Below are 16,744 nucleotides of genomic sequence, written 5' to 3'. Positions count from 1 at the left end.
TAAGCAATGATTTAAATTTTGTGTGAATTTTCATAAAATTTCCATTTTTTTTTTAGAAATATTCAGAAAAAAATGTTAGCATGCATTTTTACAGCCAGTTCAATTCTAGTACGAGCATAAGAAAGTAGTGGCTAAAAATGTTCATTGATTGATGATTCGGCGGCCGCCGTAGCCGGAATAGGTTGATGCGTAACTACCATTCGGGTATGAGTGAGAGTGAGCAGACTCGCTGCATGCATGAACACCAAATAACATGTAGAAAAAGTGTTTCGTTCGGTCGCCACTCACCAGGCAATGGCAAACCTCCGAGTGTATTTCTCGCACACCACAAATAGGAGGAGCAGCTTGGATAAACACATAACAGAAGAGTTCGCGCCAACTATTTATTTTGTTGTTTTTGAAGTGAAAACTTCTTTAGGGGAGTGATTTGAGACTCGATGAAACGAAAAAGCGACACCAAAAAGAAGAAGAAAAAAGATATACGTATATATATGTATGTATAGAAAATGCTTCATTACCAGGCACACAGAAGGATGGCATAAGCAAATTTAAATTTGTGAATTTATATATGTATGTATATATGCGGATATATGTATATATGTTGTGTGTATGTACATATGTGCCTCGCCACAGCAAAACATACGGTAAAATTTCTCAAGAAATCCAGCGCGCATTCATAGGCACAGCATTGCATGTACAGTAGGGCGGGTCGATTTAAAAATCGCTCATTGCTCTATGAAAATCGTATTCTAGGGATCAAAATAAGAAACTTTGCCGAAGGAACCATACCTCTACAACGAATTCTGATGTCCCCCAATTTCAAAATATCACCATTTTTGTCCTTTACATGAAAAAATCAGCTAAATGGCTATGCTTTTTCTTTATTTTTATTTATTTATAATATTATCTATTTTTTCTCTTAAGAAATTTATTTAGTCAGAACATATGTAAATGAATGAATGTGAGTTATAGAAAAGAAACTAAAAAGTTCGACCCATATTGGGGGACATCAGAAATCGTTTTAGAGGTATGGTTCCTTCGGCAAAATGTCTTATTCTGATCCCTAGAATATGATTTTCACAGAGCAATGGGCGATTTTTTTGCCTTCCCACAAATCGACCCGGCCTAATGTACAGTAACCTTGAACAGGCAGCTGCGGTTGTCGAGCATTTAGAAACATATATTTACATACATATATGGGTGCAAACATATTTACGGAGCCGCGGGCACTCGTCTTGACAAAAATTGAATATTGGCAAATAATTCTACGCGAAATATTCCAATATTGACTATTTTCGAATTGTCGAGAAAATTAGCATATGGGCGGCTCGTTTTATGAATGAAAGTACTTGCTCTTAGAACTATGAGCTCGAATTTATAAATCAATTTTTTGATGATAAGTTTTTGTTGCACAGTACAATAGTTGAAACTGTTCGGCGCCGCCGCGACTGTTCAGCGCTATGGCAACTAGGATGATGGCCGCTACGCCTGCGCCTATTAATGCATTTTGTTCTTGTAGTCGCTAGGCATAGAATTTTAGCTTTGGACGACATACGCATTTACAGGAATAAAGTGAGTGGCCTGTGTGTGCGGTTGTATGTAGATGCATATGTGTATATTAATAAGCATACCCTACAAGACAGATGACAATCATATTAGCACTCATATTATCATCATCGCTATCATCATCCAACTACACAATTTTGTTCTAGCCATGGGAAAGTTCTGATAGTTTCCCCTTGTCGGTGTGATATTCTATCTCTCTTTTACCAATAGCAATTTCTTATAACTGAAAAATATATCTACTCTGCTCTAAAACTACTCATTTTCGTCATCAAAAAGTAATCAGCACAAACTCCTCAATAACTCCTCATTAAAAAGTAATCAGGCTGATGAGTTTCGTTAAATTGTTTTATTTAGAAATTATAAAATTTATATTTTTCATTGAGATTCGAACTCACGAATTTTGAATATTTTTTTGTTTACATTAAAAAACTTGTACACACCAATTCGGTGTTTCGTCCACTGAGATTCGAACTCACAAATTTTGAAGTCTTAACCAAGAATCTACTCGCTCGGCTATAACAACTATACAACAATTACAGTTAAATTTCACACTAGAACTTTTTTCAGAGCACCACATTATTTCCTTAAAATTAATCAACACTGATGACAAAAGCTCCTCATATTCGTTAAAAAGTAATTAGACTGCGGAGTTTACATAAAATGTTTTATTTAGAAATTATAAAATTTATATTATTGTGTTTTCATTGAGATTCGAACTCACGAATTTTCAATATTTTTTTGTTATCATTAAAAAAAAATTTTCCACTCCAATCCGGTGTTCCATCCACTGAGATTCGAACTTACAAATTTTCAAGTCTTAACCAAGCATCTACTCGCTCGGCTATAACAAGTATGAAAAAAAGCAGCTAAATCTCACACTAGAACTGTTTTCAGAGCAGCCACATTATTTCGTTAAAATTAATCAACTCTGATGCCTTGGCGTTTAAAGTACAGTAGATAAGTTTTCACTTATATAAAATTGCTATTGGTAAAAGAGAGATAGAAGTCACACCGAACAGGGGAAAAGAATATCAAATGAAATATTTGATTTCCCCATTAAAAAATGTTGTATATGCTACTCTGATAATGAGCATGTATTGGAGACTAATAAAATACTTGTAAATGTGTTGGAATTTTTGTCAAAAGTGCTCAGCTCTGTCTTGTAGGGATTGTTTTGCTGGAAGTTCAGAACACAAATATGTATGTACGTACATAGGCTAGGCCATAGTATAGCATACATACATATGTATATTATAAAAAATTCAAACCAAGCGTCCTACGAATGTTTGCGTGTATGTTAGTACGTCTGTGTATTATACGCGTTTCGACGCTCATAATAGCAACCGCGTGTGCTGTATTGCGTCCGTATTTTTATATACATATAATTATCCCGCTCCTAATGCTGCTTTCGTCTCATTCTCTCTCAGTTTGTTTTACGGAAGGTTTCACTTCTATCGCGTCTAACCGTTAGACTGGTATTTTTTTTTTTTTTAATTCCTTTTTTCAAATGAAGCTGGACAACTTTTTCCACATAAAAAGTTTCCCAAAATTCGCATTCGTATAAAGCAAAGTTTCGAACTCTGTGCCAAATTTTCATAAACATTTTAAATAACAAACTTTTTACTCAGAATTTTTGAAAAAATTTCAAGTATGCCATTTTATAGTTTATTAACTTTTGGTACAGTAAAGTGTAAGAGTCAAGTACTATAGGGACAAAATTACACTGATTTTTGTGAATTTTTTCCGTCACGGCCTTGTGTATTTTCCCCCTTTAACGCCTACTCCACATTTATTTATATGATAGAAAACAACCAACATTTTCAGCAGAAACAATTTTCAAACATGAGCGCAATTTTTGAGCCACTTGAAACTTGCACCAAAATTCAACGATCTATAAAACTGCATACCAGAAATGTTTCCAAAAATTCTAAGTAAAAGTTGAAATTTTGATGGAATTTTTTTGAATTTTTAGAAATTTTATAAAAAGTTCGAAATTTTGGTTTACATGGCTTTTATTGTAGTATGAACTATATTATTATAAAAAAAATAATTCAAATTATAAAATAAATAAATAATGAAAATTTAACAATATGTGGTGTACACTTTCTTTTGACGTTGACTGTATATACATAGAAACTCTAACGCCAAACAGTTCGTTGAAGCAATAGTAAAAGGCATGATTTTTTGGGTATCTACATTTCAGTGGCCGCAGCTGTATTTGCGTTACGCTAGTTACAATTAAGGTTAGTGCTTAAAATGAGCATAGCCGGTCAATAATAACGACGCACAACAAAAATTGATATGCAAAATTATTTCGATATCAAAATAAATCCAAAGACCTAATTCAATTTCTGTGCTGTTTGTAAAGCGTTTTTCAGTAAGAGCGCTTCAACTTTTGAACTTTTTTGAATAAAACACAAACGGTTTGACTTTTTTAACTAATTCTTTTTTTTATTATCGAGTTTGAACATATACATTTAAGTATGGAATTCGATTTCTTTCGCATGACCACCGCGTGCACGTTTTACGAAGTCCAATCGTTGAACCCAATTTTCGACCACTCTTTTGCATAAATCGGCCGAAATTCCAGCGATTTCGCGTTCAATATTGGCTTTGAGCTCACAAGTCGTCGCCGGCTTGTTACTGTAGACCAATGACTTCACATAACCCCAAAACGGGACGGCTTGTTAAATGGACCGTAAAATGGCCGTAATGCTCTTAAAGTAGCAGCAACAGAACGATTATTTTCATAAAAAAATTGCACGATTTGCAATCGTTGCTCAAGTGTGTAGCGTTCCATGATGAAATGTATACTAATGAAGTTTACAAAAGACAAGCGAAAAATAAAAAATTTTGCGTCGTTCGCCCTCCCTATCGGAAAAAAGTTGAATCGCACCTATTGAAAAACGCCTTATAAAGTTGGGTTCCAGTCAGTTTTAGAGATGCAGTCTCATTTCTTAAATAAATAAATAAAGAAATAAAGAATTTTCTTTATTCTCACTTTTCACGAAGAATGAGAAAATATTCTTTCATTTTCAAAACACTTGAATACAAATAGTAGATGCAGCTGTTTTAATAAAAAACAAAAAACCAAAAATAATAAACTATTTATTTCAGTAAAACAAATTAAATTCTTATCGATCGACATTCCTTTTAAATAATTAATAGCCCCATACAACTTTTATCGATGCTAAGAGTGACGTTTGATTTTTGTATTTTATTCGCTAGACTTAGGAAATAATTTCTTATTCCAGATTTCGATTCCCATTAAATAGTTACACGAGGTGTGTTCAAAAACGTATATTCGAATTTCGATTTTTTTTGGCGATATGTTGGTACTCATGTCTCTCACTCATGCCGACGAGTTCGGCCATTTTGAATGTTCAGTAAATTGTTGACAGCTGCTTTGCTTGTACTTGTTTCGGCTCGTCTTCGATTTTTACCTACTCAAAAAGATGGGATCAAAGAACCTGTATCAAATTTTGTGCGAAAAACGAAATTAAGTGCGCGGATGCATTCCGAATATTGACTGTGTCATACGGAGAAGCTACTTTGGACCAAAGCAACGTTTATCGGTTTAACAAAATGTTCTCAGAAGACCGACGAGAAGTTGCTGAGGACCTAGATATATCGATTGGCTCGTGCTATTCGATTTTTTTAATGATTTGGGCATGAGACGGGTCGTCGCAAAATTCGTACCAAAACTGCTCAATTTCGAGCATCGTATGAACATTGCATCGCATGAACATTGCTAATGAGATGTTGGACTCTGTCCGTGACGACCCAAATTTGGTCCAGAGGGTCATAACGGGTGACGAATCGTGGGCTTACGGTGGCGTGGAAACCAAAGCTCAATCATATCAATGGAAGCTGCCGCACGAACCAAGACCGTAAAAAGCGCGCCAAGTTCGGTCGAATGTAAAAGTTTTGCTTACCGTTTTCTTCGATTGCAGGGGCGTTGTGCATCATGAGTTCTTGCCACAGGGTAAAACGGTCAATAAGGAATATTACCTGCAAGCGGATTTGTGGAAGAACAAAAATTGGCTCTTGCATCACGATATCTTTTTGGCCAAAAACAACACATTAATGATGCCACAGCCACCGTATTCCCCAGACCTGGCCCCCCTGTGACTTTTTCTTGTTCCCGAAACTGAAGAGACCCATGAAAGGACGACGCTACGCTACGATTGAGGAGATAAAGACGGCATCGAAGGAGGAGCTGAACAGGATAAAAAAAATGATTTTTTGAAGTGCTTCGAAGATTGGAAAAAACGTTGGCACAAGTGCATAATATCGCATGGGGATTACTTTGGAGGGGACAAAATAGATATTAATGAATAAATAAATAATTTTTGAAAAAACACAAAATTCGAGATACTTTTTGAACACACCTCGTGTGTCTAATACACCACAAATGTCTCACAATATTGTATGCAGAAAGGCAGTAAAAATACAAAAACCCTGTAACACAGTGTTATTTGTTATTAGTAGTAATTGATTTAATTATAAATAAAAGATATAATAAAATAAAGATATTAATTATTAGTAATTTATTTAACTTTTATTACACAGCGGTGATATTTTTAAAATAAATTGTTTAAATAATTCTACATAAAATTAATATCACTTTCCCTCTCGTACGCAAAAAAAAAGGAAACATTTCTTTGAAATTCTACCCCGTTCTCCACAAAAAATACAAGAGGAACGCACTTCGTCTAAAGCAGCGTCAAGCCTTTTGTACTGCGCCTCTTAAGCTACTCTCTAATTACATCTGGCTTTTTGGCCAAATATAGAAACGTTTTTTTCAAAAGTGCAACATTTTTATAAAAACTGATTTAAAAATTCCCATTTATTACATTTCGAAAGGCAATAGTAATGAAATATAAAATTATTTGTTTATTATTTCAGATCTTACACTTTACGACAAAATTTTCTCACTCCTGAAAAAGTTAAAAAAAAGCTACTTCCAAGATTGGCTCTTTCATCGCCATTTTGGATAAAATTAAAATATCTATTTAATAATATCTTCATCTCTCTTTTCCGGTCTCAAAATAAATGGTCGAAATTTTCGGCTGCGAGAGCGCGGTTTCCCCACCTCTTAAAACATTTTAATATCGTCAATTTGCACATGAATCAGTGCCAGCAATTAGTAAAAACTGTAAATTATATTCACCTTTTATTTGACAAGTTCACTTCAATTATGTGTGCTCTGCCATATTTTATTATTTATTTATTTCATTTCTAATTGTTGCCACACCGTAGTTTGTCGTGCCGTATTTGGCCTTTTACTGTTTGATGACATAATTTGACTTTATGCCAAATTTACATATTTTTAATACAAATAATTTGTATTTAATTTTTCATCTGACGAATTATTTGTAATTTATTTTCAAATTACAGTGAAGAGCAATAAGGAGGGCACATGCATTGAATGGCAGAGAGAGAGAGAGAGAGAGAGTGAGAGGGAGAGTTATGGCCTATTTCCACCATGAAGTTAGGAGTTCTGTTAAGTTTCAAAAATATGAAGTAATTCTAGCGCATTAAAGTCCACTTAAACAGATAAAATTATGTATTTTTTATTATTATTATTAATATTATTTTGTTTTCGAGATTTTCTGAGCAGAGTTGGGTAACAGAGAAGTTTGTTTTTTTTTTTTTTAAAAGAGTTATCTGGCAGTTTGATGCATTTGGATTGCTTTTTGGCATTCGTTATTTCTATATAGAGTTTTTATTTCGTTCATGAATTCGTTAAAGAGAAAGGGAATGGTAATTTTTGAAATAAAAGTTACACTAAAGTTCCCTCTTTTAGTTATTTAGTTGAGCTCCAAGTATGAATCAGACGGTAACGAAGTAACATGAACGGTGGCTGCGTTCCTTTTATTTCGCATATTACCAACACAACTTGACTTTTTTCGTACACACAAACTGCTACCATAGAACCGGAAATGTCGGCAAATCAGCTGATTGCTTCAAAACCACTTAAAGTTTATTAAAGGTCTACTGTTTGACACACCTCTGTACATCGTGTTAGAGCTCTGGCTGCCCCTTAAATCCTTACATGCGAATGTTTACATTTAACAGTTCGGCTATCACTGTTAAGATAACATTTTCAGTTAAGCTAGTGCAACTGAGATAAACTCTGCTCTGAAAGAGATGATTTATACAATAACAATTGCTTGGGGATTCGGCATTTAAAGGAATATGCGATTTTTTGCTGCATTTAGACGTTGACTACAATTAAAGCTCAGTGATTTTAAATCTTTTAAAAACATGAAAATTTGAATGTTCGAAGTTTGTACAGTATTTATAAACATATTTTTAAGAAGTGTGTTTGTATTTTCTTTTGTGAACTCATGGCTGTTCGACCAGGTGCAGCTTGAAGATGACTTCTAATTGAAGGTGAAATATCGTCAGATAAATAGTTGCAATAACCAAAAACAAAAATACCAAAAATAGATAATTGGAGCCTATTAAAACGGCTGGAACTTTTTACTTGATAAATCGACCTTATTGCATAAAGAAACCCCCGCGATTTCTAAAAATTTCAATCGCGCTAATTCTTTCTAATTTTGCACGTAACTGCAACCTTTCAAATGCAACGTGTTGCGATCAAACTTGTTGTGAGAGTGAAATGCCACTATTTGAAGCGCACGCCATCGAGAGAGCGAAGATGCGCTCAACGCCAATTGCACCAAAAAATGTAAGAGAAAAAGGAAAATGTCACCACCTCACATTGAAGCAGTAAAAGGGCAACAGCTGATGAAACCCAGTAAAAATGATGCACCTGCCTCTGGTGCACATCAATCGAGCATGCATGCGTAGCTCATTGCGACAGGGTTGCACGCAAAACGTAGTACAAGTAGAGCCTTGAAATAGTTCAATGATAGGAAAAATTCGGTATTTTGCTTCTTGCACACGAGGCAGAAATACTTACAAGATTCGCGATTAAGCGGCAAATCCTTCAATTCGGAGAGCGTTTGCAACAAACTCTGTACGTGTTCCATGGCAGTTAATGTATTTTTGAAAATTTTTGTTATTCCACTCTCACTTTTTTAATTTTAATTCTAAATTAGTTTGGCACCGATAAAATTTGAAAAACTGAAAAACACAAATTCGTTTAAAAATTAATTTTGTATAAATATGCGAATTGCAACTGCGGGCGTTGAATAGATTTTAAAAACTGAAAGTAAGAATGATTTTTCCAACGCAAGAATTAGTAAACGCGACGACAGCGCGGCACCGACGAACGCATTTCTTTATCAACTCGCCAGGCAGCGACGGTAAGATAAAGACCGATCTACGGGCTGATGATAAAGCAAAGTGCAAACGACATTGTCACTTTGCTGCATGGAAACGTTATCGTGCTACCTAAATTACGTTACGTGACGTCAGAGGCTTGCGGATAACTAAATAGGTCCTACCAACAAACGGGGTTGGACGATGAGACGTGGGCGTGGGTTGTATAATAAAAAGTAAAGAAGCATATTTACAGGGAGCGCTAATGTGGAATAAGTCACATAGGGTGCGACCACAGAATGAAGAGAAACGTAAAATTTCATTTGAAGTATATTTTCGAAACAGAAATGACTTGCAAATAACGCATCCGAACTGTACTCGATTACGTACATATTTTGATTTCTTTCTTAAATACTTTACCTATTACTTAAATATTCGAAAATCATACATGGATGGTTAACCTTACAAAATATGTGACCATGCGTGCGTGCGTGCGTACACCTTCGTTTCGAATTGTGGCAGACTAAAGGGCAATGGTGAACGGATTCGCTTGGCTCGATCTATATTAAAAACGGCCCGTACACACTACACTATTTTGCATTGAAGAAGAAAACAATGCGAGCACAATATGAAATATACAATTCGCACGGAAATCGCATAAATTATTCCAACAACAAAGAGGAGACGTTTTTCTAAAATAGACACAAGCGAATTTGACAAATAATTTTTAGCTATGCGAAAACCGCATAGAAACACGTTGGAAATGATCAGTTTTCGGATACTCCCATCCAATTAGACTCTTATTTGTATGATATTATAAAAATACATGATTTTTAAGTAACATTTTATTATTTTTTTTTATGAAATTATTGGGTGCACTCTTTACGCGATTTACACACGTCTCCCATCGACCAACCCGCTATTTTAGACAAAAAAAAGCGTTTATCATTACTGAATTTTTGGTTTTTTTTTTTAATTTTATCAAATTACAACAAATCAATTGAAATCACTAAAAACACAGTCGCATTAAATATAAGGCACTCGAAAAATGAATCTTACATGTATCGCGCACAGCTGACGACTAGAATGCAAACTTTAACCAGACAAAGATCGACACACACTAGCAACTTGTATGCAACAACAAAACGAGACAGGCCGACTCTCAGGGGTTGGTTACAGAATTGAGAAGCTGTTTGAAAAACAACAACAAAATAGGGGCGACAATCATTCAGTGACAGTGACAGCGACAGGGAGGTAGGTAGGTACACTAGCGTCGCCCCGACGAACGGTGGCGGCCACAACGTGATGATAACTTTTTGGCGTTCGCAGTGCAGCTAGTTAAATTTTAAAGGTGCCGTCACACGTGACAAACAAAAAGGCTTTCAGCAAGCATGTCATACAGAAAAATTTTGCAAAGCAAGTTGTCATATATGAAGCACTTTTCGTAAGCAGAAAAAGGTTTATTTTTAGCAGATTAGCTTACTGAAACAATTTTCTGGCTATTCATAGAATGACAGCTAGCACTTTTTCATAGTAAATATCGGCTGTGTAAACGGAGGATTCTTCAGAGCAAGTGCTATGAATAGACATGATTTCTTAATCACAAAGTAGGTGATTCGGGTCAAAATAGTTGTATCGCATGATAAAAATAGAGATCATAATTATTCGGCCGGGTCTATCTATATTGGCCTTCGTTGATGAGATATCTGGGCGCACCTTGCTTTTTTATGTGAAAAGGTGCAGTAGGGCAAGAGCTGTAAGCGTGTGACAATCAACGTTATATCGGGTGTTTTTTTTTTGGCTGCATGAGAACTATCGATATAGATAACTATGGTTTGACAGCCGACAATAGCAAAGTGTGTTGACATTTTTGTTTAGTAAGGTTTGGAAAGATCAGGTGGAGAAGGACTTGGCTTCACTTGGTGTGTCCAATTGGCGCCGGTTAGCACGAGAAAGAAACGACTGGCGCGCTTTGTTAATCTCGGCCAAAATCGCGTAAGCGGTTATAGCGCCAATTAAGAAGAAGAAGGTTTGGCAAGTCATCATGAATCGTTTAACGTCAGAACAAAGCTTCGAAATTGTGGAAATTTACGAAGTTCATTGAGCGAAGTATTGAAAAAGGCGCCGAAATGTCGGACCGTTGTCATTCTCAATTTGCCCTTCGACTATGTGAAAAATTTCAAGTAAGCATCTTGACTTACGTGCCTACAAAACTCAGCTCGTGCAAGAATTGTAACCAAATGACCATCGTTTGCGTCGCATTTTTGCTGATTGGGTTCATTTAGATTTATTATTCAGATTTATCAGGAAAGTAGTCAAAAATTTGACTCATCGATTTTGTACAAAATTTTAGAACTTAAAAAAACTCAAAGATTTGTACCTCTTCAGTTAGAATTTTGAGAAAGTGAAAAAGTTTTGAGCATTCGTTTTAAGAAAGAAACTGCATAACACCGTCAACAAAAAAAAAAAAAAAAAAAAAAAATAAAAATAATATAAAAAATCAACGCGAATTTTGACACAGTACTGCACCAAAATTGAATGGGATAGAAAATTGCATACCTAGAATTTTTCTAAAAGCTAGAATTATTGATACAAATTTGTTGAATTTTTTCAACTTAAAATGTTTTTATTGCAATATGAACCATAATTTTATAAAAAAAAGAAAAAAATCGGTCGCGCTGCTATTATTTTGAATGCCACTGAGCATATTCGTAATTTTTTCTTTTAATAATTTAAACTTAATTAGATATTCGGTTAAAGAAAATTTATTTATTATTATTTTATTAATATTTAACTTAATATTTATTTTATTTTATTAATTTTTTTTTACCTAATATACATTTTTTTATACACAAAATTTCAAGGGACGATGTTGAATGTGAACCACACCTAAACGTCAACGACACCGTTGGACTTGTTTCTTTGGGGTTATTTGAAAGAAAAGGTGTATAAGCCAGCAACAATTCAAAAGCTAAAGGATGAGATAATTCCTCAGCGTCATCGAAAATTTGAACCATCGGATGGAGGTGTGCCGCCGAGGCCGCGGCGGTCATTTGGCCGATATTTTGTTCCATACGTAATTGAGCCATACCAATATAATTATAATAAAGAGAAATGACAATAATTTCCTAAACAAAATTTATTTTATTTAAAATCAACACCGGCCCTTAAAACTTAACCACCCTTTATTAGGCAACTTAAATCATGAACGCCAAGGCCAATTTTTTTAAGCATATCTGAAGGATTTTATGCAATATTTTTTAAATATTCCATATTAATTTGGTAATAATGTCATTGTGTCACAATGTCAGTGTTGTTACTTTCTGTAGAAAGGAAAACAGAGAAATTTTAACAAACTGATCCACTTTTTGTTAATTGCAATTAGACTATGCAAGTTTTCTTGCTGAAGAATTTTCCGAAATTATATTTCTGTTCCTCAAGCGGGGAAATTACACATTTTCGGGAGCAAAGGAAAAACACCTTTCTTGCCAAGTCTGACTGTACCTTAATTCTGTTCGCCATTACAATTGATTTAAAATAATTTTTCGTACATGTGTGCGTGTCCACCACAAAGATCAGCAATGAAAATGAACAAAAGCAAGCAGCAAGTAAGGGCATAGGCATAGAGATGTAGCGTAAAAATCGTATACATACATATATAAAAAAATAATAATAATATGTACATACGTACAATGCATGATCACTATAATAGATCAGCACTTAATAAGCCAAAGAAAAACAGTGAAAAATAGTAAAATACAACATGGCATTGCTGATTTTTTTCCATCAATTTTTTCCACATTTGTAATATAAACAAAGAGGTTAGTTGTAATTGCAAATGTAAACAGTATATACCTGCATTTACTTACAAATACCACACATATGCACATCCATACATACATATGCAGGTCTGAGAACATCAAGTAGGCAGCCAGCCATTATCGTGTCTAACCAGGGAAGCCAACCATGCTGGCCGGTTCTTAATATACACGCACATGTATACATGTGTCCATCGCTTGTACAGAGAGCAGATGAGAGGCAAGCCATGTGCAGCAGTAAATTGCAGGCAGCCCTGAGCGCCAATAATGAGGTATTGTCCATAATGAAATCACCGCAATCCAGAGCTGCCGTTTTCGTAGTTTCTACCGAAATTCGCAATATTTTGCTTTCCCAAATTGGCTTTCAACATTTTAGTAAGGATATGTGATGATGTGACGCGGCCGCCGTTTCGGAGTTCACAGAGAGAACGTTGGTTCGAATATCGGTGAAACACCAAAATTAACAAAATATTTTTCTAATAGCGGTCGCCCCTTGGCAGGCAATGGCAAACCTCCGAGTGTATTTCTGCCATGAAAAAGCTCCTCATAAAAATATCTGCCGTTCGGAGTCGGCTTGAAACTGTAGGTCCCTCCATTTGTGGAACAACATTAAGACGCACACCACAAATAGAAGGAGGAGCTCGGCCAAACACCCAAAAAGGGTGTTCGGGATAATTATATATATATATATGTGATGAAGATTTTTTAATCTTTTTAACAACGAAACTACTTTCGCTCTTCATTGTTTTTGCAAAATTAAAATTTTATATTGGAAACACAAAAAACTTTGTAATCTTATGTGTAGTGGTTTTCCTTCAGAATTATAAAATTTGTTATATTTTGGAAACAAATGAACATTTACGTAAGCTGGACGGATTGTAAATTATCTTCGAAAATAAAGTATTTTATAAATATAACCACTCAATATAAAAATATTTTCCCCAAAAAATCGCCTCAGATGATAGAAAATTTTAAGCTTGAAAGGTCTGCAGTGGTTAAAAATTTCATTAACGGAAGCAAAATACTGAAATTTTTTCAGGTACGAGTACTTTCAAATCGATTCAGCTCACGTGAATCTTCACCTTTTTCTGAACTATTTTGGCCGAAGTCTTAAGCTTGAAAGGTGTGCATAAACATGTTTTAAAATTTTAAAATAGGTAATGAGACTTTGGAGGTACTCTCGAATCGGTTCAGCTCAATTAAATCTTCACTTTTTTCCGAACTATGTATTTTGGCGGAAGTCTTAAAATATAATAAACTTTATAATGCCGATGGAAAATAATAACTTTTCTTTTTTTTTATGAAAAAAGATGCCCTCTTACTAGTATACATACATATATTCGATTTGATAAATGGGGTTATTAACTCCCCATCGCTACTGGAGAAAATCAATTTCAATATTCCTCAGCGAAGTTTACGGAATCTTGATTTCTTCTGGTTGGGGATGGTAAGAACTAATTATGCTTCTAGTGCTCCGATTTCTAGAACTCTGGGTGATTTTAATTCGCTTTCAAATCATACTGGCCTGGCCCTATGTATTGTTGAACTAATTCTTAGTATTATCTAATAATCTTCCTCTGTAAATTATAAGAAATGTTATCTTTTTCTTTCACTCATTACAATTGAAACTAGTTAATTATAAGTTCAATTTTACTTTGATTAATTTATTTAGTGTTAATCTGTTTTCAGAGTCTGTAAGAAATACTGTATTTTTTAGAATATTATTGTAATTAATTAAATAAATAAATAAATATTCTAAAAATTTTTAATAAATAGTTTCCGGTTTTTTGCGTTGAAAGTTTTTTTTCTGATTTTGTATGTCTTATTGTACCTATACTGTATATATTTTCATATGTCTGTAGGCATTACGCACACAACTTCAAATACAAGTAATTCCAGGTACACGGTGACCTCGATTGTGACTTATGAAAACCATCTGTTTGGCCCAACTTTCTGCTAAGGTTTCCAGCCTAACTTAATTTGGCTAATAAGGCGTTGAGTTTTGAGTTTAAATTAATCGTAGTTGGTTTTCAGCATAGGCCACATATCCCCACAAAAAAGTAATACTCATGTGAGGAAGTATATGCACGTGATCTAAGACGTGGATTAGTCTGGCTCCAAATGCAACAATTTTAATTTAAATACATATTTGCTAAGTTAGAAGTGAGTGATATCACTGAATAATATTCAACCATTGGATGCTTTTTCCCTGAACGCCTATTTCGGAAATAGAATTCCACGATTTGCTAATTTTGCTTGAGTAGAATTCTTTGCATTGCTATTTTTCACAGTGCTAAAATTATTGGTTTACTTGGGTAACCGGTCCGGTTTCAAACACATTCTTTATAAACCGATGAAAAATGAAAATATAATATATAATTTTTAACATTTTTATAAAATCAAAAAGGAAACAATATAATTTTTTTCTCTTTATAAAACAATGAAAACGAAATATATATACTTTTTTATAAAAGAAGAAAATAAAATTTTTAAATATTTTTATAAAATAAAAAAAAAATATATTTTTTTCTTTTTTTCAATTTTTTTTTATGAAATGAAAAAATAATAATTTTTTCTTTGGATTTTAAAAATTTGAAAAATTTTTTTCTAATTTTTTTTTTTAATTTTGGTACTACTGGCTGGCAGCCCTGATCACAGCAATAAGTCAGCTTCAGTTAGCTGGCCAGGTAGAGATGCAATATGAGAAGAGAAACAACGACAACCACAGCAGCAGCAATAACTGAGTTACGAACATAACATATGAAGAAAATGAGAGGTCGAACTGTAGAGAACGTAGATTTCATTTAAATGCATCTAATAGCTAAATACATACTTATATATCGTTAGAAATAAATATGTGTGGGTGTGTTTACTATTGGTTCTGAGTCTAGCAGTTGAGATATAGAATATGTTTTAAGAAGCAATCTATTCGTTTCTTTTTTTCCAACAAGGTTAAGCGCATATCAAATACAGTGGTGGTCATGAATTTAGATCTCTGTGCCGAGATAATATTCCCTCTATGGTTTTTCTTCTTGGTATACTAAATGATTAATAACATTTTTCTTGAAAAATTATTTACTGAATATTTATTATCTACTACTAAGTATGGAGCAAGTACCCTTGGGGCCTGATATATTCCTTCTTTTCTCAGAAAACTCATTTGCATGAAAGTAATAGCAGTGGGAGCTGGACACACATTTAGCACTTTTAAGAGTATCCTGTATATATTCGAATGAAAATAAGAGCGAATTCCCCACGAAACAACTTAATGTTTATTTGGAAATCTTTTGTTTTCAATGGCAGTATCACATAGCAGTGACAAGCCGTTCTTAAAAGCCTCTCATTGAGTATTGCATTCCAGGCATCACCTATTTATGTCCACAAGCCATTCAAATTGCTGGATTTTACTGCCTTAAAGTGTTGCTCAATATCGCAGAAATTGGAATCCGGTTTAGAGAAGTCCCGTTGAGACATCAATAGTATCCCTTCTAAGCAAAACTTTAAAAAGCTTCAAGTGTGTTTTTCATCATTTTCATGCACGAAACGTCATCGCAAGATCAAATTTTCTTCTACATATGGTATTATTTCGTCTATTAGAGATGAATTTATAAAGATATTGGCACATATGGTTGTTTGTTTTATGAATTGAAGCTATATCAGGCCAGAAAAAAAGTTTGGTGTGTAAAGTGAGTCTGGCTATTTGTTCGGTGGACAAGACAGAACTTCGATTCAGCACCCCGCAAAATGTTTTTCCAAAAACTAATCACTTTTTTGTATGTGCTCTTTGGCGAGCAGAAGCCAGAATGTTTGATTCGTTATTGTAATAAGTTTCTTGCCTTGTGCTATGCATCTAAGTAAATTTTTTCATTGCCCTGTATATTTTGGACCTTCAAAAACTACGTGTGATGAGCTGTTATTCGATATTTTCGCCACTGTGAAACAATGAATTCCAACGTGAACGTCAATCCCTGCAAGTTGAATTTCGTGGAAGTTCGTCCAAAAATCGTTGTTGTGTCAGAAAGAATCGATGTGGTGCGTCAATTGATAACGAAAGAATGTCATGTGGCATATCGTGAGATAGAGGCATCCTTGGGCATTAGTGATAGCAGCATACATTTAATATC

At 34.4% G+C, this 16,744-nt stretch overlaps 1 protein-coding gene across 4 annotated transcripts in view; it reads right to left on the bottom strand.

Annotated features, from left to right (window-relative positions):
• LOC128863763 (reticulon-1-A) overlaps nt 1–16,744 on the bottom strand; it is a 95,346-nt gene that overhangs the window by 28,082 nt on the left and 50,520 nt on the right. Inside the window, exons 1-2 of one of the 4 annotated variants that reach the window (XM_054103096.1) lie at nt 9,862–9,942; nt 8,501–8,664 (exon numbers count right to left, since the gene is read on the bottom strand). The exons of the other annotated variants lie outside the window; for them this stretch is intronic. Coding sequence (XP_053959071.1) covers nt 8,501–8,570 — 70 coding nt within the window. The 5' untranslated portion in view covers nt 8,571–8,664; nt 9,862–9,942. Of the gene's footprint in view, nt 1–8,500; nt 8,665–9,861; nt 9,943–16,744 lie in introns of those variants that run through there. 4 annotated transcript variants of the gene reach the window in all.

The sequence above is a fragment of the Anastrepha ludens genome, chromosome 5, assembly GCF_028408465.1.
Source record: "Anastrepha ludens isolate Willacy chromosome 5, idAnaLude1.1, whole genome shotgun sequence".
In the NCBI taxonomy this organism is placed as follows: Eukaryota; Metazoa; Arthropoda; class Insecta; order Diptera; family Tephritidae; genus Anastrepha; species Anastrepha ludens.
This window is presented reverse-complemented; position numbering and strand designations above follow the sequence as displayed.